The 24,561-nt window shown below is 38.5% G+C and overlaps 2 protein-coding genes across 3 annotated transcripts in view; one reads left to right on the top strand and one right to left on the bottom strand.

Annotated features, from left to right (window-relative positions):
* The window catches only part of LOC134744569 (uncharacterized), a 53,241-nt gene extending 35,957 nt beyond the window's left edge, over positions 1 to 17,284 (top strand). For both annotated transcript variants that reach the window (XM_063678411.1, XM_063678413.1), the window contains exons 4-9: positions 11,560 to 11,648; positions 11,832 to 11,947; positions 12,152 to 12,337; positions 12,416 to 13,438; positions 13,655 to 13,780; positions 13,988 to 17,284. In XM_063678411.1, the coding sequence (XP_063534481.1) occupies positions 11,560 to 11,648; positions 11,832 to 11,947; positions 12,152 to 12,337; positions 12,416 to 13,438; positions 13,655 to 13,780; positions 13,988 to 14,142 (1,695 nt within the window). In that variant the 3' untranslated portion in view covers positions 14,143 to 17,284. The remainder of the gene's footprint in view (positions 1 to 11,559; positions 11,649 to 11,831; positions 11,948 to 12,151; positions 12,338 to 12,415; positions 13,439 to 13,654; positions 13,781 to 13,987) is intronic.
* Positions 1 to 24,561, bottom strand: part of LOC134744704 (ubiquitin-like FUBI-ribosomal protein eS30 fusion protein) — a 105,603-nt gene that overhangs the window by 71,304 nt on the left and 9,738 nt on the right. The gene's annotated exons all lie outside the window — the stretch shown is intronic.

Here is a 24,561-nt window from a genome sequence, read left to right as displayed (position 1 = left end):
AGTTTCCATGCGGTGGTTCTAAGCTATGTTAGATAAAAATCGATCCAGCAGTTTGAAGAGTATCAGCTGGTTTCCAAAATGATGTAAGGCATTATTAGCATTAAATGGATTTTTTGACATACAGCGTAGGGGGTTTTATAATTTTATACTTGCTAACCTATTTAGAACTATGACATCTGTATGCTTTAACCCATTTATGGATCAAATCAAATCATTTGAAGGAGTTCAAACAAAATCCAGTCTTAGTAAATTATTAATAGTTTTAAGATGATTCTTGTTATAATTAACAGTAGATATAATATTATATATACGACCGGTCTGGCCTAGTGGGTAGTGACCATGCCTATCAAGCCGATGGTCCTGGGTTCGAATCCCGGTAAGGGCATCTATTTGTGTGATATTTGTTCTTGAGTCATGGATGTTTTCTATGTATTTAAGTATAAATATATATTATATATATCGTTGTCTGAGTACCTATAACACAAGCCTCCTTGGGCTTACCGTGGGAGTCAATCTGTGTAAGAATAAAATGTCTTATAATATTTATTTATTATATATAACATTGCTATATGTATTTAGTTCTTAATAGTCCAAGTTAAGTTTAAGCGTTATTTAAAGGATTGAATAAATAAAATGCTAGTAAAGGTAATAACATATACATTTCCGTTCATAACTAATCTTGTAAATTAAATTTCACTTACAATTGTTGCGTAAAAATCGATTGTTTGAAACGTTACAAGTAATATGTGCGCTATAGATCTTCATGACATAAGTACGTTAATATACGGACGACGATATATTAATTTATTCACTTTTATTGCCTTCTCTATTGACATCAACATTAAACAACAGAAAAAAAATGGACAATGATTATTACAATCATGACGCATATGTATTAACGCTGACGTGAAACGTGAAAACAAACCAATTTAATTGAGCCTTGCTAAAATGACGTACACATTTAATACGGAAGCAAGGACATTATTGTTCAAAGTTCGGTTAATAGCCAATCAATGATATAACTGTTTACGCCAATTAAATGCACATTTTAATAATTATGTGACGGGCGTAGAACATAGGCCTATTTACCAATTGACTAAATAGGAGTTGCAAAAACACGCTTAATAAGACTAGCGTCCAGCTTAAGGTTCAACGCAAAATTTTATTTGCCATCTATTTGGATTCCTTGGTGCCAATTTGCTCGGCTTTTGTTCTCAGAATAACTAGCTAAAACCACTATAAAATAAATTGCAACTTCTAGAAATTCTAGAATACAGACGCGATTAGTAAGCCTGTGGGAATCTAGTAATATGTATAAACGCCGTGCCACTGAAAAGCACGGACCGTTACCAGCATAACTAAAAATCAATATATTTCATAGCATTCACAATATTTCTTTGATATTATAGAATACTATTTAGGTAGAATAGTTGTGATCAGATTAGCTTAACAACCGTGATACGGAAATTGAATACCGGTTAATTTGTATGAAAAATATACCGGTATTCGGTCCCTGCTGCAAAGTATTTAAAAAATGTATAAAATAGAAGAATTTAGGACTGTAGTCCTACTTAATGAGAAATAATGTCATAGTTGAAAGAGCTCCAGAATAGGGTGCCAAAATAAACTTACAAGACGTTACGAAATTTGTTATATCGCTTACACTCAAATGTTATATTTACATAACAGTTATTTTTGTCCAATTCTCATTCAGTGCGATAAAATCTTTTTAATACAGTTGCTCAAAAAGTGCTACTTTTCGTGGCTGTTTAGCGTGCGGAAAGTTGGTTTTCGCGAACTAGTGCTTTTTACTTTTCCAATTTTTTTAAATTTTTACTTGTTCCAATTCATGACTACTTATTGATGAGTGTTAATATTAGTTTCCTTTAAACGTCCTAATCAACATAAAAACCTACTGTTAATGTAAGAATACGAAAAATATGCTTATTTCATATTTTATTACTTACCTCTTCATCATTATAAGTATTATTTATTTATTTATTTATTTTATTGATAAGAATGTTTACATGACATTACAGTTGAACCAATGCGTCACGAAACTTAAAACTAACAGCAATAATAATACATAAAACAGCAACAATTATAACAACAATAATATCACATAACATTAGAATAGACAGACAGACAAATTATGTTGGAACAGTTGAGCACCTAGCATCCATCGCCTCACAGAATCTCAGGCATTCATTATACACTGCCGTCCATCGCCACGCAAATAGGTCGCACTCAGGCGTCGATGCCAGGAGCGCATTGAGCAGTGAAAGGGCGCGGGGCAGCGGCGAGTTCCTGCGCGATACGGTGCGCCCCGGCGGCACGGCCAATAGATCGCGTTGTCGTGGTCTAAGGGCCATTCTCGGGACGTCCGGGATAAACAGACGCACGAGACCAGAGACAATTTCGGGACAGTCCGACTCACCACGCAAGGCTCGGCATGCCGTGACTAGGAGTTGGTAATTCCGCCTGACCTCCAAGGAATTGTACCCGAGGGAGCCGAGAAGATACTTTGTCGGGTACAGGTACGGATAGTATCCAAATATTTTTTTATAAAGGAACCTTAAAAACGCTTTCTGAACCTTCTCAAGCAGTAAAGCATACGTCGATTCGTAGGGGTTCCATACGATCGACGAAGTCTCCAGCTTACTCCTTACTAGACCATTGTAAACCATTTTTATAGCCCCCGGGTCATGAAAATCGCGGAGGTTTCGGATTACGAAACCTAGCCTTTGAAAGGAACTCTTGGCAAGAGAAATAATATGTTCGTGAAAAGTTAGCCGTGCATCGAACACTACGCCCAGATCCTTGACGGAAAAGACACGATTTATCGGCTCTGACCCCAGTATATAATGCCCATATATAGCGGAATGAGAGCGGCTAAATGTACACACACAACACTTGACTGGGTTAAAATGAAGTTTATTGTGCATACTCCACCGAAACACCAAGTCGATGTCCTCTTGTAACGTCTCACAATCAGTTCTTTGCTCTATCCTATATACCAGCTTCAGATCATCAGCATACAAGAGACATTGAGCCGCCCGAAGAACCGATTTGAGATCGTTAATCATGATGCCGAAAAACAAGGGCCCCAAGATGGAGCCTTGACTGACGCCAGACCGGGTATGGTAAGGAGTCGAGACAAAACAACCATGTCGGATGAATTGCTGTCGATCGCGCAGATAGTTGGCAAAAAAGATTAGTAACTTGGGAGAGAAACCAATTTCATCAAGTTTCCTAAGCAGCACATCATTATCCACACGATCGAAAGCCTTCGAGAAATCGAAATAGATGACATCGACTTGAATACCTCTATCAAGATGCTGAGCAAGGTTGTCAGTTAGTATCAACAGATTCGTGTTGACCGAACGACTAGGCCGAAAGCCATGCTGTGCGTCACACAAGAAGGGCCGAACCTGTGAAGATAGAATCCGGTGAAGTATGGACTCAAACAGCTTGCCAAGGGTGGGAAGAACGGCTATGGGTCTGTAATTCTCAACGACGGAAGTGTCACTCGCCTTCGGGATCGGCCTAACTCTAGACACCTTCCAACTTCGAGGATATGACCCAGAAGAGAGCGCCAGGTTAAAAATATATTGTATCGGGATCTTTAGAAACTCCACACAACCTTTTACAATATACGCCGGTAAGTTATCAGGTCCAACGGAGCTATTGGCCTTTAGGCGTTTTATCCCAGCTTCAACCTCTTGCAACGTTATTGATTTGATATCAATGCAGTTGGCGTTAGGTTTCCGATCGGCATTGTCTAACAAGTTTGGATCGAGAAGCGGAATGTCAGGTAGAAAGACGTCTGAGAAATAGTTAGCAAACGCGCTCGCCACCTCCTTACCAACAAATTCTTTATCTTTACACTTGACTCGGGAAACAAAACCACCATTTGTCTTGAGACTGCCTACGTGCTGCCAGAAAGCGCGAGGATTGACTTTAAGAGTACTTTGGATACGCCCAATGTGGCTGTCATAAGCAGTCGCTAGCAGCTCTTTTACCTTTGACCTTAATGTTGCAAACTTTTTGTAGACGTCTTTATCCCGTGTAGCCTTCCATTCCCGGTGCAGTTTACTTTTTTGTTTGATTTCACTAATCAGGTCAGCCGTGAACCACACAGGATATCGTCTACTCGAACCTGGCGGCCGTTTCCGTTTTGGTACGCAGAGGTCAAATATATCATATATCATATTGTAAAATGTGTCCACAGCGATGTCGACATTGCCAGCACTGAGAACTTTCTGCCAACTCGTTTCGGACACTAATTTATACATTAGCTCAAAATTACTCTTAGTAAAGTTCCAGTCCCGACACATATCCACATTGCTAGGATCTAGACGCTCTGCAGTCGGTCGATGCGCACAGCTACCGGGCACCGAAATTTCCAATGGAGGATGGTACGTATCAGATCTCGGGACCAACCCCTCGCCCGCCATCTTTGAGACCGTAGCACTAGTGATGCGCTCCGACACCAACACGACATCTAGCTTACTTCCATGTACATTCGTCACTTTATTCATCTCATTCAGACCGCAAACAGATAAGAGATAACCATAATAACCAAGGACACTCTGGGAAGTATACACCGGGTTCAAGTTCAAGTCGCCAAGCACAAGCACTACACCTGCAAGAGTGTCAATCACCAACTCCACTTTTTCAAACCACCGCATATAGGTTTCCTCTGAGGCACTTGGAGGAATGTACACGACGCATACGTAAAACACTACTTCACCCACCACAAATGTGACCCATAAGTCCTCGCCGTTCGGCGTCTCTAGATCCGCACGACGCCGGAGCTCGATGCCAGGGCGCGCCGCGAGGAGCACGCCGCCGCCGCGCGCGCCTGTAGCGCGGTCCCGACGCAGCACGCTCCACTCGCCGCACACCAACTCAGCATCGTTTACGGCATCGGTAAGCCAAGACTCCGTTACCGCGATGACGTCACAATCAAGAGCTAGCAGGTTTTGCCTGAAGTAGTGAAGTCTCGTGTTCAGGCCCCTGACATTTTGGTATACTATGTCTAACATCGATACTATTTCCGTCTTGGGACTTGGGCTTTTCCTGGTATGTGTCGTTTCTCTGCTGTCCTCGAAAAAACCATGGCTTCACCCGAGCATTCTTGGGCCAAATATCTGCGGATAAACATTTGTCATATAGCTCGCACGGGATGCCGATTTTGTATGACCTGTAAGACCCCTTCGGTTTGAGTTCAAGGACTGTGCAAGCTCTTTCGGGAAATATTGTTTCCAAATATGCACGTATTTCGTCGGCGCCTGACAACATGTTCCAAAGGTGTATGTACCTTTGGAATTCCACCGCCTTGAGCGACGTGACCTCAGGCCCAGCCGTACCTCGTAGTGAGGAGAAACGCTTTTTTGGAATATCTTTATCCTCACCTGGGTCACGGCCGACGAAGACAGCATCTATTTCTTCTTCCGTAGAGATGTCGCTACTGCGCACCAAGTTATCGCCCTTAGACTCCACTGAGGATGAAGTAGCATCGCGGGTTTCATCGCAAGCCGAAACCCCTGTACTGCCTTCCATGTTTCCCTTCGATACTGACGAAGATTTTTTTGTATTTCGCTTCTTGCGTTTCCGTCCTGGTTTCGTCTCTGATACTCCAGTAGAAGGGGGCTCCGCACTCGGTTTCTCGCAGTGACAGTCGTTTGCCGAGTTCAGTTCAAGTTGTTGTAGTCGCTCATTGACAATATCGAGTCTAGAAGAGCAGTAAGTGAGCGCAGTATGGTATTTATTGACAGCGGCAAGGGCATCCGCCAGCTGCTCCGATAACGCGCTCATTTGGTCACGAATAGCACTTATTTCCCTTACCATGAACCCAGCTTCACCTGTAGGGGACGTTTGTGTACATTGTGTATGTGGTACGGGCGTCCCGCTTTTATTTCTGATGCAAATGTTCTTAGTTGTCAATGGAGTACCTACTGGAGTCGCACAATTAGATCCTGTTTTTTTGTATGTAATCTTGCACTCAGGGCACATCCAAGTGTCCCGCTCCGCCAGCGTAGGAGTCTTATTGATGCATATTTGTTGGTGATACAGCTTACGGCAAGACGTAACCATGCACTGAACATACCCCTCACCGACCGCAAACTCTTCCTTACAGCCGTGGCAGATCATCTCTGCACTATCGCCTCGCTGCACTGCCATCATTACGTGGGTTTCACTTCTAACTTGCTGGAAATAAGGCTTAAATTAGTACACACTGCCCAGTGACCCGGCGTAGCGATGCAATAGCGTGCGAGGATGACGCAGTTCTCGTAGCACTTCGTAGCTCCGCTGGCGTAGCCGATGCTCACGGTTGCGGTGACGTCAGCGTGTGCGCGTCGCGGTACTTGATTTCGTCGCTAGCGCAGAATGATAACTTGGCTCAGCGGTGACGACAGCGGCCTCGCAACCCCACGCCCTGGGTTCGATTCCGGCGAACTTAGAAAAAGTTGATGTCTCTTTCTAGGACCGCCCACAAGGAGGAGCCGACGCACAACAGATGCACAGGAGGAACAAGAAATCGAGTTAACACTTTTCGACCAATCACAATTTAAAATTTAGAATAAACGAATACGGAATTTACTGCAAGACCGACACGTCCGCTCCAAGCGAACGCGGACAGACGATTATAACACGTTTATTTTTTAATGTTGAAAAACCGTTCTTAATATGTTGTCTGAATGGAACAGAACGCCTGTCAAAGAAGAGGCGTATTTTCTTACTGCAAGAATGTTTTAAGTTTCCAAAGGCAACATTCGATATTGTTTTTATAAATATACGATACACAAACAATCGTAAATAACGTTATTTAGGTAATAATAGTACAATGTTTTAATATTTACAATTGTTTCTATCTTATAGAACATGCATTTGAAAAAAAAAACATTGAAGTGGGTTCAATAATAATAACAATATCTATTCTAGTCGAATAAAAGCTAGAAAAACACCTCTTCATAATGTCAATGTCAATGATGTCAGTGTCACAAAATTAATAATATAAAAGTTTCGAATTCCATTCCTTACTTGTTGCTTTTCTTATTTTTTCGCAACTGTATTAAAAAACGTCGTTCGATACACGTGCGGATATGTCATTCTTCACTCGTCCCGAGTCTTGCCACTCGCCTACGGCTCGTGGCAAGATATCTCGGTGCTCGTGAAGTAATGACATACTTTCCGCACTAGCATCGAAATGTACTATTACATTGCTAATAACAAAACTGGTAAATGTATTCGTAAAATTTCCGTCCAAGTTGGCTTATGATGGCGACGTGATACCTACTTACGACAGAAGAAAAATGACGTAACTGTTGAAGAGTCATGTTATAGTGCACTTTACTCTTGGGCAGGATGCGCGCTACGCGCATGCGTAGGAAGCACGATACATTCAAATACAACAGGCGGTTGTGTTTGAATGTTTCATCGGTTATCTATTCCCAGATAAGTCGTTTAAATGTAGTTGTTTCGTTAGCACACATCTATGCTAAATATAGAGAATCATTTAGTACGGGTAGCGCATCGTCACTGTTGATTTTTTGATTACTTGGAACCATTACATAGTGTCGTTAAGAACCATAATAATGTTACGGTAGATATCTCTAGGCAATAGGACCGAATAACTAGGTAGAAATATTCGCCGGGGAGGTCTTTTGGTAAAGAGGCAAGCTGGGATTTTTGAGTCGTGAGTACGAGTCTAGCCCGAGGTGCTGAATGTTTAATACTTTTATTTCTAAAATTGCGATTTGTAGTATAACTTATCAATTCTGCAATTCAACTGGAATGTTCAATAATCTTCTTTCAATAAGGGTGATTATAAAATCACATCGGTTTCAGTCGGCTCTCATAATTTGCAATGCAAACCGGGCAGGGTCAAGCAAGCGTCTACTGATTTACTGCGAAGCCAGACTCGCTGGAGTTCATTTACATAACTGTCTCGACCAAGGAAACAACATTGCAGTTATAATCAAATATAAGTACATACCTTAGTAATTATCCTCTGGCGTCCCACGATCCTAATAATAGTACAAATTACCTCCAATGAAATTTAAATCATTATTAAATGGAACATTTGCTTTTGTTTTGTTTCGTTCCATTTTAAAACGAAACAAATTCAATTATATTTTCGACTACTTGTATATACTATGTCTATGATTTTCTAACACCAACATATACTATGTCTATGGTGTCTATGGAATTTTGCTGCTCGGTCTACCTTTACTATTCTATGGGAATATTCGGTCGGTTAGATACGAAACGACCTTCGATAAAATAAAACCACTTAAGGCCTAATCTACTCAATCCATATTACCTTATTATAATTAATTACTGGTAAAACTACCAATTAAGAGTATCACGTCCTGCGGCAGACACTTATTTACCGCAATTTCTTAGAGCCCAATCGATCAATGGGGTTGGCCGGTCGAAATAATTAGCAGATGGCGCTTGACAGCTTGCCCTGTCAATCCCTAGAACTGTGTCAAATTTTTGTTTTTTTAATGTCCTGGATGCCAAATCTCATAGAGAAAGGGGCAAGCTATGATGGCGCCATCTCTGCAAACCTTTGACAGTTGCCAACCCCATTTATGTAATTTATAGGTTTTCTCCCGCGCTTATATCGATCGATAAACGTCAAATAGGGAATCGATGACCTCATCTTAGCCTAGTCACGTATGGACACCTTAACCGTGCTAGTGTATTTACGACTTTATTGCGTTAGGTTTCAACATAGATTCCGGTTGCACTAAAATGCAATAAAACCTAAGTATACAATTGAAGTTGCTGTTTTCTATATGTAAGAGCTATCTCTTTTCAGCGTTGCATTTAAGACACGTATTTTACCTAGTTCGTTACTAAGTTCTGTTACTAGAGTTTTCACGGAATAAAAGGAAATAGGTAGCGATTTTGAATTAACCATGTATACAGCTTATTTGAAGGGTACACGGAAAGAACATGTCTAGTCCCTTTAGTAACATTTTGAGTAATCGCGGTTTTAAAATTTGGAACCATGTCAAAATTTATGGTAATTCCGTGACCAGGTCTTTTTTAACTAAAAAAATAGTTGTGTTACATATTATATTGTCCAGTGGTAGCAAAAGATATTATGACTAATAGTTCATTAAGAGCTCTACATTTTGAAATGAAAATCTAATTTTCCGAAAAAAGTGACTAGACATGTTCCATCCGTGTACCCTTCATTTATAAGTGATAAGCTTACAATACAACCTAATAAACATTGTTGTTCTAGTTTTGCAGAATTCCTTATAGCACTCGGAAAAATGGCGTAAAAAAAAACACGTCAAAAGCACGCTCCCTGTCCATGTCGTTTTTAAATGCTATTTATTTCTAATAATATGAAGGACGTATCAGCCTTGCATAATTTCAACGAAATGGGTTCGGCGGTTTAAGCGTAAAGAGGAGTTTTAAAAACACATCTTTTTTTTAAATTTTGTTTTTACTTAGGAATGGTGTCAATGTTGATACCATAAATGAATTCAGCACCCCCGATTTATTCGAAAACGATTCCAAATCCGGCCTAGCAGCTTCACTGATGTAGATAATCAAGATAAAAATGAGAGCCCTAAATAAACTTTCAAGAGCGGATATCTCAAAAACTATACAAGATATCGAAAAACTTGACTGAATAAAACTTGTAACAAATTATATCTCTTTTCTTTTTATATTAGTGGCCAAGTCGCTCAGACGCATAGTTTCTGGATATAATCGAAAAATGGAACCTTCAAACCACCCTCTCCCCCCCAGCACCAGGGTTACGGCCGGGGACTTTTGATATGTTCATCGTTCATCTCCTAACTAGTCCAAACAAAGTTACGTAGTCATAAATTGTGTTCCAAGCATTTCTCTCTATACCTTTTTTTGGGCATTTATTTCCTGGCCTATAAACCTTATTTGAAAGGCATAAGGTCCACCAATGGTAAATTATGTGTTTCTGTTAGTACCAAGTCTCATCGATTAGCTTGCACTGACGGAATGCAGGAGGAATGGGTTCCCGTTAGAACAAATCTAGCCTAGCCTGCACATAAGTGGACAAAGGCCACACGCGGCGCGGCGCGGCGGCGCGGCACACACGCTAGATGTACCTAGGTACAGACGCCTTAGAAAGCATCAGTCAGTCCTATAATTTCCTATACAACAACATGTAAGCTAAGTGCAAGTCTTTGGTTGTTGTTCTTATAGCAGTTAATTGTAGTTTTTATAGATCAGAATACTTAGAAAATATTTTAGTAGGAAAATAATTATAAATTCTAAACCGCATATAATCATGTCGTATTTTCGTGATAAATAAACTGAGTACAATAATTTGTAAACGCATCTGATTGCACAAAAAGATTGCTTTGTGCCTTTGGAATGCCTAGACCAGACCGAGTTTATGCTCATGGTGCTTATGTAAAGTTATGTAAGTATGTAGAAGTAAACAGTCAACACGCGTCTTGTCTGACAACGTTTAGGCCATCGGGTTTAGGACATATCTCACGCGTGTAACATTGTGTTGTGCGGGCAGAGGCCGTTTCACTAACACTTATATAATGCATTAATTAGTATTCATATCGCACTAAAATTGACCGTTGTTTAATTAAGCAGGTATAAATATATTGTGGTCCAAATACGTAAGTTTCAATACTTTAGTCATATCATGCAAAACGAGATTAATGAAATCCTTCAATTCATTATTCAAGGAAAGATTCAAGAAACAAAATCATTCTAACGTATACTTAGAGTATCTGCAGTAGCAATCGAATTAATGTAAAATTACTCGTTAAAGTATATTCCTCAGCAATGAACAGCTCTGCATGAATATAATGTACCTACATTACAGTAGGTACATTATATTCATGCAGAGTTCTCATATTGCACGTCATTTGTTTATTACCCTATTAAATTTATATAAAAGTGCAGTGAATGACCAATAGCATACTTGCCCAACCTCGTGATTTCCTTAACTTATATTTATAATAGGTACAACCTTAATTTGTAGCTCATAAAGCTTACTTTACCAAATCAATCTGGTATTTACGAGGATGAGAAATAGTCAGTCGGTATATGACATGTAAGCTAAGGTCAGTAGGGCGGTGTCGGAAGCGTCCAACCGGACTTCCCCTTTGATAAGCCTTCGTTGAGCAGGAAGTAGAGATTCCATATAACAAGTCTTAATTGATCAACATTTTCTGAGACATATAGCATACGTCAGACTTAAATTAAAAAAAACCGGCCAAGTGCGAGTCGGACTCGCCCACCGAGTTTTTAGTATTTGTTGTTATAGCGGCAACAGAAATACATCATCTGTGAAAATTTCAACTGTCTAGCTATCACGGTTCGTGAGATACAGCCTGGTGACAGACAGACGGACAGACGGACAGCGGAGTCTTAGTAATAGGGTCCCGTTTTTACCCTTTGTTGCAATACCAGTTCACCTGCATTAGCATATTATCGTCTTTTGGTTTTGGTTCCTCATCTATCCTATCGGAGGTCAAAATCAAAGATACTTTGCAATTAAATAATAGTATAATTTTCTTGTTCCAGGCTAGTGATGGTCAAGTGGCGCCTGTGCAGTCTCTGCTGGCCGGCTTCTATCTTCTGGCGGGGCCTTTCGTTTCGGCCTTAGCCAACAAGTATGATTCTTTAATACCTACTCGATCGCCGTGTACCTTATTATTATCCCATTACCTCGATTCATGAATTTCCCTCTCGTCTTTGCAATAAGTTTATATGTAAAACTACTTATAACTTGCCAATTTTACTTAACATAAACTGACAGCTGACAGACCGAAATGATTAAAGAAATGTTCTTTCAGGTATGGTTTCCGAGTGGTGACCATCGTAGGCAGCGTGATTAGTACCGTTGCATTCGGACTCTCCTACTTTGCGACCAGCGTCGAGTACCTCTACTTAGTTTACGGCATCATTGGAGGTATGAATTTGGTTTAAGATCTTAAGTTAAGTACCTTAGTGCCAAAGTGACCGAAACAAACATGCATTAAGAACGCGTCTTAGACGCACAATAATTATATTATAATAAATAATAAACACGCTATATTTACATACAACAAAACAAAAAATGAGACCCGAAATGACCAACGTTGATGCAAAAAATTAAAAAAAAAATCTGTTTCAGGTATTGGTTTCTGCATGATTTACATGCCAGCAGTGTTAACAGTCGGGTTCTACTTCGAGCGCTGGCGCGCCCTCGCCACAGGCATTGCGCTCTGCGGATCTGGCGTCGGTACTTTTGCGTTTGCGCCGCTTGGTGAATACCTTCTCAAGTCCTATGGATGGAGGGTCACTGTTGTTATGTATGGAGGTAAGCAATCAGGCATATTTTTATCAGAATTATCAAGCTGTAAATGACAAAATTTTAGTTTGGATCCTCTTTTTCCAGGATTCATTCTCCTATGCATCATCTTTGGTGCACTGTTCAGACCCATAAAACCGGTACGAGTGGCGCTGGCTGATCAATCCGGCGATGATGACGTCGCTCGTCGGCACGAGGAAGCCGTCGAAAAGCTCAATTCCATGCTCAAATTGCATAGCAAGCTAGACTCCGGGATCTCGATGCCAGCCGAAATGAGATTCAGTAACAAAGTTAGTCCACACACGTGGGTCGGAGTTGCGAATAATACCCGATACCCGACCGCCGAGGAAGTCTTCCGGGGCAGCAATTCTCATCTAAGCCGACGGTCATCAGCAACTGCAGGAACGATTAAAAATACTCTTGGAAACAGACCGATGTTCATCACGGGCCCGGTCGCCGAGAAAGATGAAGACGATTCCAACAGCAATATTGACAACACTGAGCCACTCATCAGCGCCCCTATCAAAGTTATACAAAGAGAGGTCAGGCCTCGCCATTCACACGCCGATCTAGTCGCTAGGCCACTATACAGAGACGACATTTTCTTTAGCGGCAGTTTGATCAGACTACCCCAATATACGTCTCGGAATTCTCTGGGTTACCACATGGCAGTTACTCACGTGCCAACTAAGGAAGATGCTCAAGAAGAAGAGTCGGGAAAATGCCGTCTGTGCCCAGAAGCAGTGAAGCGGACCCTCGCTACCATGTTGGATGTGAGCTTATTCCGATCACCGACGTTCGTGATTCTCGCCGTGTCAGGTTTCTTCACGATGCTGGGATTCTTTGTTCCTTACATGTATGTCAAACAGAGAGCGATGGAAAAAGGAGGCATTGACGCAACAACTAGCACCTTGTTGGTGTCGACGATCGGTGTGGCGAACATCGTGGGCCGTATGGCATGTGGTCTGGTGTCATCGATGCCCAAAGTATCTCCGCTGTGGCTGAACAATATTGCGCTGACGGCTGGTGGAATAGCGACTATATTCAGTGGATACTGCTTCCATGTAGGCTACCAGTTTGCATACTGCGCATTGTTTGGACTTGCTGTTGGTAAGCATTTGTTTGATTCACACGTCATAATGTTTGTTTATTTGTTTCCTAAGCTAAAATTAACTGCTATCAAGCCATCAGGCTGATAATGAAAATCGGAGCATAGGTACTCTGTAAAATTTGATATTTGTCAAAAAAAAGTCTGGGATATAATTAAGATTGTATCAAAAAGGAATTATTCGACAGTAGTTGATCATAGTCTGATATTTTCTACAGCTTGTTTCGCGTCACTGCGGTCGATCCTGGTGGTAGAATATATCGGGCTGGAGCAGCTTACCAACTGCTTCGGGCTCTTCCTGCTCTTCCAAGGTTTCGGCGCATTATTAGGTTCTCCAATTGCGGGTAAGAGACATCATCTCAATTATTTTTTATTCAATGTTAAGCTAACAAACACAATAGGCCACGCTCTTAATGTACGTAGTGAAAAGCAAATGCGGTTAAAATATGTAAAAATTAAATGACATTCTCCACTATATAACCTGTCACATATTTCTTAGAAATATTACCTAAGACTTCGCCAACTCATTGATCTATGTTGTTCCCTTACAGGAGCTATAAAGGACATGACGGGAGACTTCGTGGTCCCATTCTACGTGGCTGGAGGGTTCCTGCTGTTCTCTGCCCTAATGTGCTATCCCATCGACTACATCAGCCGATGGGAGAAGTCGCGCTCCAAGCTCGCTACGCCACCCCCCAAAGTCTGATCTCTTCCGGACCATACGGGACCATGATACACCGGACTCATTTCGGTTCAATAAAGACAAGGTGCCAAAACCCCGGTCGATAATGTACGTTAGACCCTGCGGATGAATCTCAGGTGACGACGTGACTGTAAAATGTACAAATTAAGCTGTTCAGATATATAGGACGATACCTCGAATACGAAATTCATAAGTAGAAACATTCCCAGTAGAATTGGACAATGCTCGAGATTGCTTTGCAATGGCTCAGATAAGTCAGATCTTGCATTTAAATATAGAATTTAGAAAGTACAAAGACTCGAAATATTTATCGTAGTGGCAGTTTTGTCAGTGTCCAGTTGTTAGTGGATGTGGTCTGAAGCCAAAACGTACTTTATTATTAAGAATAGATTTGTACTTACCGAGTGAAAACCCGAAGAAGGTCTCGAAGAGACTACTCCTATAATTCGTCTTCCATAAAATCTAAGTAAAATTTTAAAATTATCTACAATATTGATAATTATATATCTAGAAGAATACGAAACAGATATTTACAGTAAACTATTTTATGCAGCAACTAATAAACGTTTTGGATCCTTTCTTGATATACAAATCGCATGCACCCTAGTGAAACAAACCCCCCGGTACGGAGTACATATTATAAGACTTTTACACATAACAAAGTAATTTAATTGCATATCATTATGCAAAGTGATTTTATATTATTTAAAGGTTTGCTAGTTGTAATGTTCGTGCCTTATTGAATGAGTGGTACTTATTAGATTATACTGTACACTATTTTATATACAAGTTCCCAGATGGGAAGGAAAGTTCCGTTTGTACTATACTTACAAGGCCTTTTATACTTTTTTATGTGTTTGACATAAACATTATATTTAACTTAGAATAAGAATTACTGCTGTGGCTGTGGTATATTAGCGTATTCTAGAGTTTGTAAATAAGAAATCATAGTCATCGGGTATTCTATTGTATTTTGGTTTGTTAAAATCGCCCTGTCCTATTGTATGTCAACCGGTGTACCCATATCAAAATCGTCACATATTCGAATTTGGTGATGTTGATAGGGGTACTAAGTAGAAGAAGTCTTCTACTCTACTTCTACTAGTAAAAGTATTTCCACTTGTATACCGACCTACCTTAAGTGATACTCCCAAAAAGTGGTTTGTTTACAAAACACCTTATTAATAGCAAGAATGACATGCCCCTTTTGCTTAAATAATTCGAAAGAGTGGACCAGTGCAGAGTTATACCGGATACCGCGCTGTACGGCTAGCATGACGTGACTGTCTGGCGAAGAATAATAATACTTTTTTTATTAATTTAATTATTTACAAGTTAACAAGTTACTATATACGTTTGTGCAATCATGCCATATTTTTAATTAAAATATGAAATCACTGCCAATATTTTTATTACTTTATTTTTTCTTCTGTTTATTTTATCATATTTTTTACATGATGCTGGTCATTGCAAAAATATGAAAAGTATTTACGTACATCAATATGAATACTTATAAAAGGAAGTCGTTTTTATAACTCGTTGATATAGATTTCGGAGTGGTTGTACCTATAAAGACTGTACACGATGAAACCCGGCCACACATGATGTGGTAACTCTTATAAATGAATGTACATTTTTAAGCAGCACTTTTCCCTTAATAATTTGTGGTTATCAAACTACATAGTTAAATTATAAACATATTATAAAGTTAGGTTGTCTGTGACTTTGAGCGTTATGTATTCCACAGTGCCTATATTTTTTTGTCCACGGTTTTCTGACAGTTTTTACCTACCTAATTTTCCAGGTAAAAATATTTTCTGAGGTATTTGACTTATTGACAAAAAAATGCCTCTTAAACGGTACTTTTAATTAACAATTTAGGTAAAAGTATAGTTATTTATGGAATGGGGAGTTAAAAATATCAAAATGGAAATTGTATAACAAATCCTTTAAACCCAAATTTCAGTTGCTCTTCGTAAAAAAAATTTAAAAGTCGTACTTTGAACGTAAAATACTCTAGTGCAGACACGTATCATTTTCTAAACACCTTTTAGAACAACAATAACCCTCTTTCAGATCATGAGAAATGAAAAGTATGTTTTTGGTAAAATCACATTCTAATGAGCATAAAACAGCTTATGAAATTATAAGTACAATTGTGGCATTGTAGTAGGTAGCGAGTAAAGATTATCAAAAACGCTGGACAAAAAATGGTAGGTATGATGGAATATATTCGGCGAAAACTCACAGAAGCCCATACATTGTAATATGATTGTATTTTTTTATAAATTATAATAATTACAGATTGTTAAAATAAAAGAACTGCTTCAATACATTGTGTATTCGGTAAAAATATATCAAGATACAAACCCAGCCAGTTTCATCGTGTACAGTCTTATTTTATTTATTTTATAAGTTGTTTTGTTTATGATTATGACTATGATTTTTTGTGTGTATTGGGTGTGGATACCACAGTGCCATATTAAAATGTTATGTCCAGTTGCTTGCGATATTCCTTTACGAAAAAAAACGAGGCAAATAATAGATCGAAATCACAACAGAGCGATGGAACTAGGATTTTATTTTTAAGAAACTAAACATATTTACGTAATCTGGTTTATTCCAAACTTTGACTTTCATATATGTTTAATTTATGAACAAATACTCTATCAACACAACAGTCTCCTTTCTTAATTTTTTTTTTTGCTGATGCAAATAATAAGTAGCAAAACTTGATTAAAATTCGAAAGGCGCTGGTTGATCTAAGAGTTTATGTTTTTCAACGTATGGTCGACCCAGGAAGTGAAGCCATTTTATGGGAGTCCCAGGAGTCAAAAACCTCAAAAAAATACATGTCTTGAATATTTTTTCAGACTGAGGTCAACGTTGTGAAAAATGTTGAAAAACACTGATGTAGGCATAATTAGCCATGCGAATGTTTCTATGCGAATACTACAGAAGAATAATAATGAAAACTTGTATAATGTTTGTAATAAATACAGGGAATATTAAACTAATTACACTCCTAGATTAGAAATTATGGAAGGAATGCAAGCAATGTTACGTAGCCTAGTGAAATAGATGAGTGTTTTAACCAGGGTTTACCCTTTGCAACAATTTATACAAATATATTTGTTGAACTATTTTCTATTGTTTAATTTTTACTGGTTAACTTAATGTAGGTCTCCTGTTTAACTGAGACGGTTTGCGATAAAATATTGTGGTTGACTCCTATACATACCACACACTATATAGCCTGTATATTTAGCGACTTGAGGTTCCCTGCTGCTCTGAAACTACTGAAAATCACTGATAAATGACATCAGCTGCCCCCGCCCCCCTTCCTCTCTAGAGAATAAAATGTGTAACCAAATGTATGCGCCTACCCCTCCCCTTGGCCATCAGCCATATCAACTGCCCCTCAAATTAGTTGTTCTAACTACTTTTTCGATAATGTTTTAAGATTTATGCAAATATTTTTATATATTGTGTATATAGTGGGTATTAGTGGCTACTCATGCATATTTTTTTGTAGGTGTACCCTCCGCGAAAAGTAAAAAAAAAACAATTGGAAGAAAAAATAGTTATTTGTGCAACAAGAGAGGAAAGTTGGTTTTTCTTGCGAGTGTTTATTTTGAGTCCCGAGAAAGCGAAAGATTCTATAATTGAATCACGAGCGAAGCGAGTGATTCTAAGGTAGAATCTTGAGCGTAGCGAGGGACTCAAAAACACGAGATGTAAAATAACTTTGCTCTCGTGTTGCACACATAATTTTTCACCTCAGTAGTCAGAACATATTAAAGGTTAAAATGTATTTCGAATTACACAGAATAAACAGAAAAAAAAAGTATTATAATATGTACGATACGATAAGATACGATACGATACGATGAGATACGATACGATACGAGACGAGACGAGACGAGACGAGACCGGACCGGACCGGACCGGACCGGACCGTACCGGACCGTACCGTACCGTACCGTACCGTAGTATGAAGTTCATGGCCTTTACTAAATTAAAAAGCTACATTATTTCACTCCCTGGAGTGAGGAAAGTCGCACTTTCCTCACTCCAGGGAGTGACGAAAGTAGGCTTGTTCGAGCTGCTGAGGTGAATAAGTTTTTTTTTATAATGAAGTATAAGGACATGATGCAGGTTAAAAATATACATTGTCAAAGAAACACTTATTAATTCGTTGGCAAATTTATTATAAGTCATGATAACAACATGGCGAGTGAATGCAGTGACTATGGGACATTATAGAACCGAGTTTGCCAATAGTGGTATTGTAAAACACTTCGAAATGCTAGCCTAAAATGGCTACCGAAAATGAGTAATGGGGAAGATTTTAAAATAATGAATACGGATGTATAATTGCTTATTTTAAGAGGCGCTTTAAAATTTTAACCAGAAACTTGGTATGTTGCATGAAAAATACGAGTTCCCTGTATGTTTTTGATTAACAACATGAAATAACGAACACTGATAAATTATAATATAAACTTACCTTATTATATAATGTCCAAAATATTATTAAGTATTTTAATAAAGTTTTTCCTATTACACGAAGAACTGAATGATTGACTGAACGAAATGAACGAGTAAGAACTTGCAGAAGAATTGTGCATAACAATCTAGTTTAGTTTTATAAGAGACTAATAATAGATTTCGTAGGAGTGTACGGTTTTACAAAATGCCGCTACAAGGCTGTTATAGTCGTGAGTTGAACTCCGTGAGGGTATTATTAGACTATTAAAAAACTGAATACACTAATAAAGTGGGCCCTTTTCCGGGCTTGTAAGCGCTTATAAGTTCGCTATAAGTCTATTGAAAATTGGTCTTAGGATAATTATAAAACCGCTTTTTGCTAGTTGGGCATTCAGCTTTATTTTTATTATACCTAAACGGTGGCTAAAAAATAAGTGTTTCCCGTTGCCAGGGAGGTTAATGGGAAATTTTGGTTGTTTCATACATTTTGGTTGGTCAATTTTCTATGGGAGGGTAAAAAAAATATCCGCGATTTCGTGTAACTTTTACTATGGGACGTTGGTCCCATAGTAAAAGTTGCTCAGTATAATTCGAAAACCTCCCCGGCAACGGGAATGCACTTATTTTTTAGCCACCCTCATGTAATATGTATAGATGTAGATGTACCTATTGATATCTTCCATGTACAGACACTTTCGACCCTCTTCAGCTTTATTATATGTATAAATTTGAACTTCTGTTGATTTTAAAACAATTCGTGATTATTTCTCCCAAGAAGCACAGAATACTGATGGAGGAGCCCAACACTATGATTTGCCAAGGTACTATCATCATACTGGAGCCTTTAATTTTATGTTTTCTTGTGTGCAATATTTTTTTATGCTCATAAACATAGTCTCGCCAAACTTTCAGTGTAAGACCGGCGTTGTGCATCCGTGTCGTTTGCTTAAACAATCTGTCGCGATGGGGAAACCCTTTGTACATATAACTGCCGTAGATGATCCCTCCTAGAGGTTGGCGAAACGGGTAAAGAAGATCTTGTCCATATTTATCGTAGTAATCGTACTTCACCGTGTAATACTTATAATACGATACCACAGTGAACATATCATCAGACTTGGCCACTTTTTCGAGGCTGCCACTTATTGTGGCACACAAAGGTGACTGATGTTGCGCGGCGTATAGAGGGTCAGTGTCGTTATCTGATGTCATTCTGTGCATCTCTTGAACCGCGTCACTTATGCAGGGTTGCAACCCATATTTAGATATATCCAATAACTCCCCGATTTGATAGTCATGCACTGGTTTCGTGGTGAAACTATATAAAACAGACAAATAGTGGTATGGAATTAAAGAAGCAAATATAATCCAACTAAAAAGTATGTATTGTATTCTGTTTGTTCTCCGAATCCTGCACGCGTGCAATAACAAGTTGTCTATTAAACAGAATATCATTACAACTTTATCTTTGGATGTACTTACAAGAATTATTAGAATAGTAACTATTACGATAGTCACCAAAAGCAGCAACCAAACTAGAGGATTGAACGCCAGTGTAAGTAATTTCCAACCAGGCACAAACCCAGATTTACGTACGAATACTACAAAATAGTCGTCGATTGCTAGATGTCCGTAGAGGTAGTCGAATGCCTGGGCCCGGTTCGGCAACAGCATCAGGGAGCCCGTCACCACGTCGAACTTGTTCTCCTGCAGCCACCGCAGCGGCCCGCTCACCTCCATGTCTTGCGAAACATTAGATACTACATCGGTCAATTCGTCAAAATAAGTAATATTTACTTTAAAATGTTCGAGCTCACCCAACACAGAGAACATATATTCGTCCAATCCGATAGTTTTAATGTCGTTTTTTGTACGATCAATGGTAAAAGGTGGCCAATTGGTCGCTGCCACCTGCAAGGTGCAGTTTTGAAGATAATTTTTGCTTGAATTTGAAAGGAAATAAGGAGGGGTGAGGGTGAAGCACTTTCCCAATTCTATAATAAAATCGAAACGTTTCCCGCAGCCATGGTTTCTGTAGGGATCATAGGAGTACGTATTAGTCGTGAGTGCGTCGATAATTGCTACATTTTTGACATGGACCCTCAGCAGTTCGTGGAACACGGGGTGGAGCTTGTCAAGATCCAGATGCTCCATAACGGCTATAAAGGGCGCATCCGGCTTCCAAGTACCTTCCGCTACCAAGTAAGAGAAATGTGATAAGAAGTCGTCAGCGTTTAATGCGTAAATAAGGTATCCTCTGTTATGAAGTGGACTTTTCTTGTGCGGTCTTCTGGTTATAATAGAGACGGCATTTGTTTCATGGATGGCTTGTAAAATGTCCAGGTTTCTTGCATTAAAATTAAAAAACGTCAAAACTTCATACTCGTAATGTTCATTAACTATATTTCTCATACATTCTTTGACCATGGAATAATTATTCTCAAGATTTATTTCTAATATTGCTTCAGAATAAGATAATTGAAATATTAAGAGAAATGATACACGTGATATCAACATGGCGAACGTTTCTAAAGCAAATAGCCAGTCGGGATTTCGTTCTTTATATTAAATGACATGACAATCTTAAAAGAAATCAGTTAATAAATCATTGTTTATCGTGATTTTGTCGATTCCCTCGGATCATTAAGACTAAAACGAGTTTATTCGTAGGTAGGAGATATCTATCTATACATATAATAAAGCGGAACAGGGTCGAAAGTCTGTACATGGAAGATATTCGAACAAAAATTGGCTGGGGATACTTCAATAGTCAATATATTCTTTATTCAAATAGGCCTAGCAACAAGCACTTTTAAATTGTCGAGTTTTATATTACCTTAATCTAAATATCAGAGCAATTTATTGATGCAGTTATTATTATTCTCAAAAACATTGAATTGTTATTGATATGTCAAACTTAATAATAAGAATTCACAAAAGGATCGTCAAACACCAAAATTGTATAAAAAATACTAGTCTAAAAACTAAAATAAAAATCTAAATGTCAAAAAATACGGATTACCTAATATAGGTATTAATTGAATTATCAATTTCATCATTATTAACACATTAATAAATAATTAATTATTTTCAATCACAATCCCACGGTGTTTCATCATTCATGTAGTCTTGTGTGCTATAATAGGCTTTAGAGATAAGTTTACGTTTTACATATTTTTTAAATTTATTAACAGATAATTCAGTGATGATATTTGGAAGTTTATTATAAAACCTTACACAGTTACCCGTTACCCATGAATGATTTTTTAATTTCATGGAGCCGAGTGAAGGGTACTGCAAGCTTATGCTTATTTCTAGTATTAATGTTATGTATGTCACAGTTTTTCTTAAAACTGGCAATGTTTTTATGTACATACAGAATATTCTCATAAATATATTGACAGTGCACTGTCATTATGTCAATTTCCTTAAATTTATCTCTAAGTGAGTCTCTATGGTTCATTTTATATATTGCTCGAATAGCCCTCTTCTGCAGAACAAAAATGGTATTTATCTCTGAAGCACCACCCCACAGTAAAATACCATATGACATTACGCTATGGAAGTAACTAAAATATACTAATCGAGCTGTTTTCACATCAGTTAACTGACGGATTTTACTCACTGCAAAAGCTGCAGAACTCAGTCTATTCGAAAGAGTATCAATATGGGGACCCCATTGGAGTTTAGAATCTAAAGTTATACCAAGAAAAACTGTACTATCAACCAATTCCAATACCTCGTCCTTCACAATGACACTTGTTTGCACATGCCTTACGTTACTATATACTAGTGACAAACTTAATACATTTAGTCTTTTTCTCATTTAACAATAAGTTATTAACATTGAACCAATTTACTACTTCTGAAATAGCATCGTTTACATCACTGTAAGCTTGTTGCTGTCGTTTGACTTTGAAAATAAGTGAGATATCGTCTGCAAACAATACTATATCATGGTGGGTCTTTACAAGGTATGGCAGGTCATTAATGTAGATAAGGAACAGGAAAGGCCCAAATATTAGAATCGATAACAGAACACGTTCCAACAGTTTTTAGAATTTTTGTCTGTTTATTTGACCGCGCATCACGTGAAAACGGCTAAACGGATTTTGATTAAAACTTTACACGTTCTGCCTCCAGGCGAGAGGGAAAGAAATTAGGAGTGAATTAGCCGCTTAAATATTGACACAGACCGAATTCCACGTTTATAATTGCTTTTCGTTTATTTTCCAACATATATATAAAACTCAAATTTTAGGTCGAATAGGTAGAATCAGAAAATAATATGATTACACTTTTTATTATTTTAACTTTTTAGTAAGTATTTGTTGTTATAGCGGCAACAGAAATACATCATGTGTGAAAATTTCAACTGTCTCCATATGTCTAGCTATCACGATTCATGAGACAGACGGACAGAGGAGTCTTAGTATGTAATAGGGTCCCGTTTTTTACCCTTCGAGTATACGGAACCCTAAAAAGTGTACAAACAAGTCGTCAAATGTTTTTATATATATATAAGGGAAAAACAGGAAAACTAACTCCTGTCGATTTAAAATACTCCCTTCGGTCGTGTTTTAATTTATCGCCACTCGTTACGAATTTCCTATTTTTCGCACTTTTATCGTAACGTAATGTACTATTACACCATGCTAGAAATAAAGCACTACCAGGGGCCCGTTTCTCGAACGGTATTATTCTAATATTATTAGCGTGTTGCTATGGTAACCCATACGATTTGACAGTTCGTGGACTGATAATATTAGTAGACTAATACCGTTCGAGAAATGGGCCCCAGACAAGGGCCTGACACTCTTTGATAGAGAAAGATAGTCTTATTGCGATTCCTATAAGAGGAAAGAGAAAATAGTGCCATGCTTTGTCCTTATCATCGACCGGGTGGCATCATAGGTAGGAGGCGATGGCGAAATACCGAAATTTATAAGTGAAAGAGAAAAAAATCCTATGCTGCCCAAATTTTATATGAATATTCTTTCTCTTACCCCCGGTCGCTCGGTGGCGCGTCTATAACTACTTGTATATACTATGTCTTGGCCCCAGAAGATTATATAGAGAAACGTAGACAGCAGTTATTTTTAAACACAATTTCTATTAATCGTTTTGACAGTTCGAAAAAAGCATAGACCACCCACCCACCCCACCCACGCCCACGAGGGACAGAACCGACAGAACATACGCAATGCGACAATATGATTGGTCGAGTAGATTTGTAGCCCACCACAAACCATACTAAATTTACAGTGGGAAACAGCGCTTTCTCTGCTACTCCTACTGAAATATACAAGGGCCTGACACTCTTTGATAGAGAAAGATAGTCTTATTGCGATTCCTATAAGAGGAAAGAGAAAATGGTGCCATGCTTTGTCTTTATCACCGACTGGGTATTTTTTCACTTCAATTTATTTAAAACAAAATCTTCTTCATGGTCGGGTTAAAGAAAACGCATAGGAAAAAACCGGCCAATTCCGGCCAACTACCAAATATGTAGTCGAAATTAGCCGCCATCTCAATTTTAGCGGGGTTATTTAAATTATCGCCAAATTACTATTAAAACATAAACTACATTAGATGCAGTGATATACAAACATAGCATAGGCTATAAATATGGCTCACCTTTGAAAAACTTGTAAAGACCTATTAAAAACCACTATTTTTATAGAATATTTGAAGAGCCAACTCGCACGTGCCTACAACGAATTTCGTCGAAAACAAAATAGCCACGTAACTCAGAAAGCATTCGGTCTATTAACACTGTCTGTGGTGATATATTATGAACAATCTTTTTCGCTATCCGGACATATTATGGCACTCTAGTTAATAATGTAAAACATGGAAGATATTTCGATTAGTTAAAATTTCCCGCAGTCGAAATTGCCCCTCTGTACATACCTTAGTTATAAATAACAC

Source organism: Cydia strobilella, chromosome 10, assembly GCF_947568885.1.
Source record: "Cydia strobilella chromosome 10, ilCydStro3.1, whole genome shotgun sequence".
In the NCBI taxonomy this organism is placed as follows: domain Eukaryota; kingdom Metazoa; phylum Arthropoda; class Insecta; order Lepidoptera; family Tortricidae; genus Cydia; species Cydia strobilella.
Note: the sequence above shows the minus strand (reverse complement) of the source record. Positions and strands in the feature narration are given on the sequence as shown.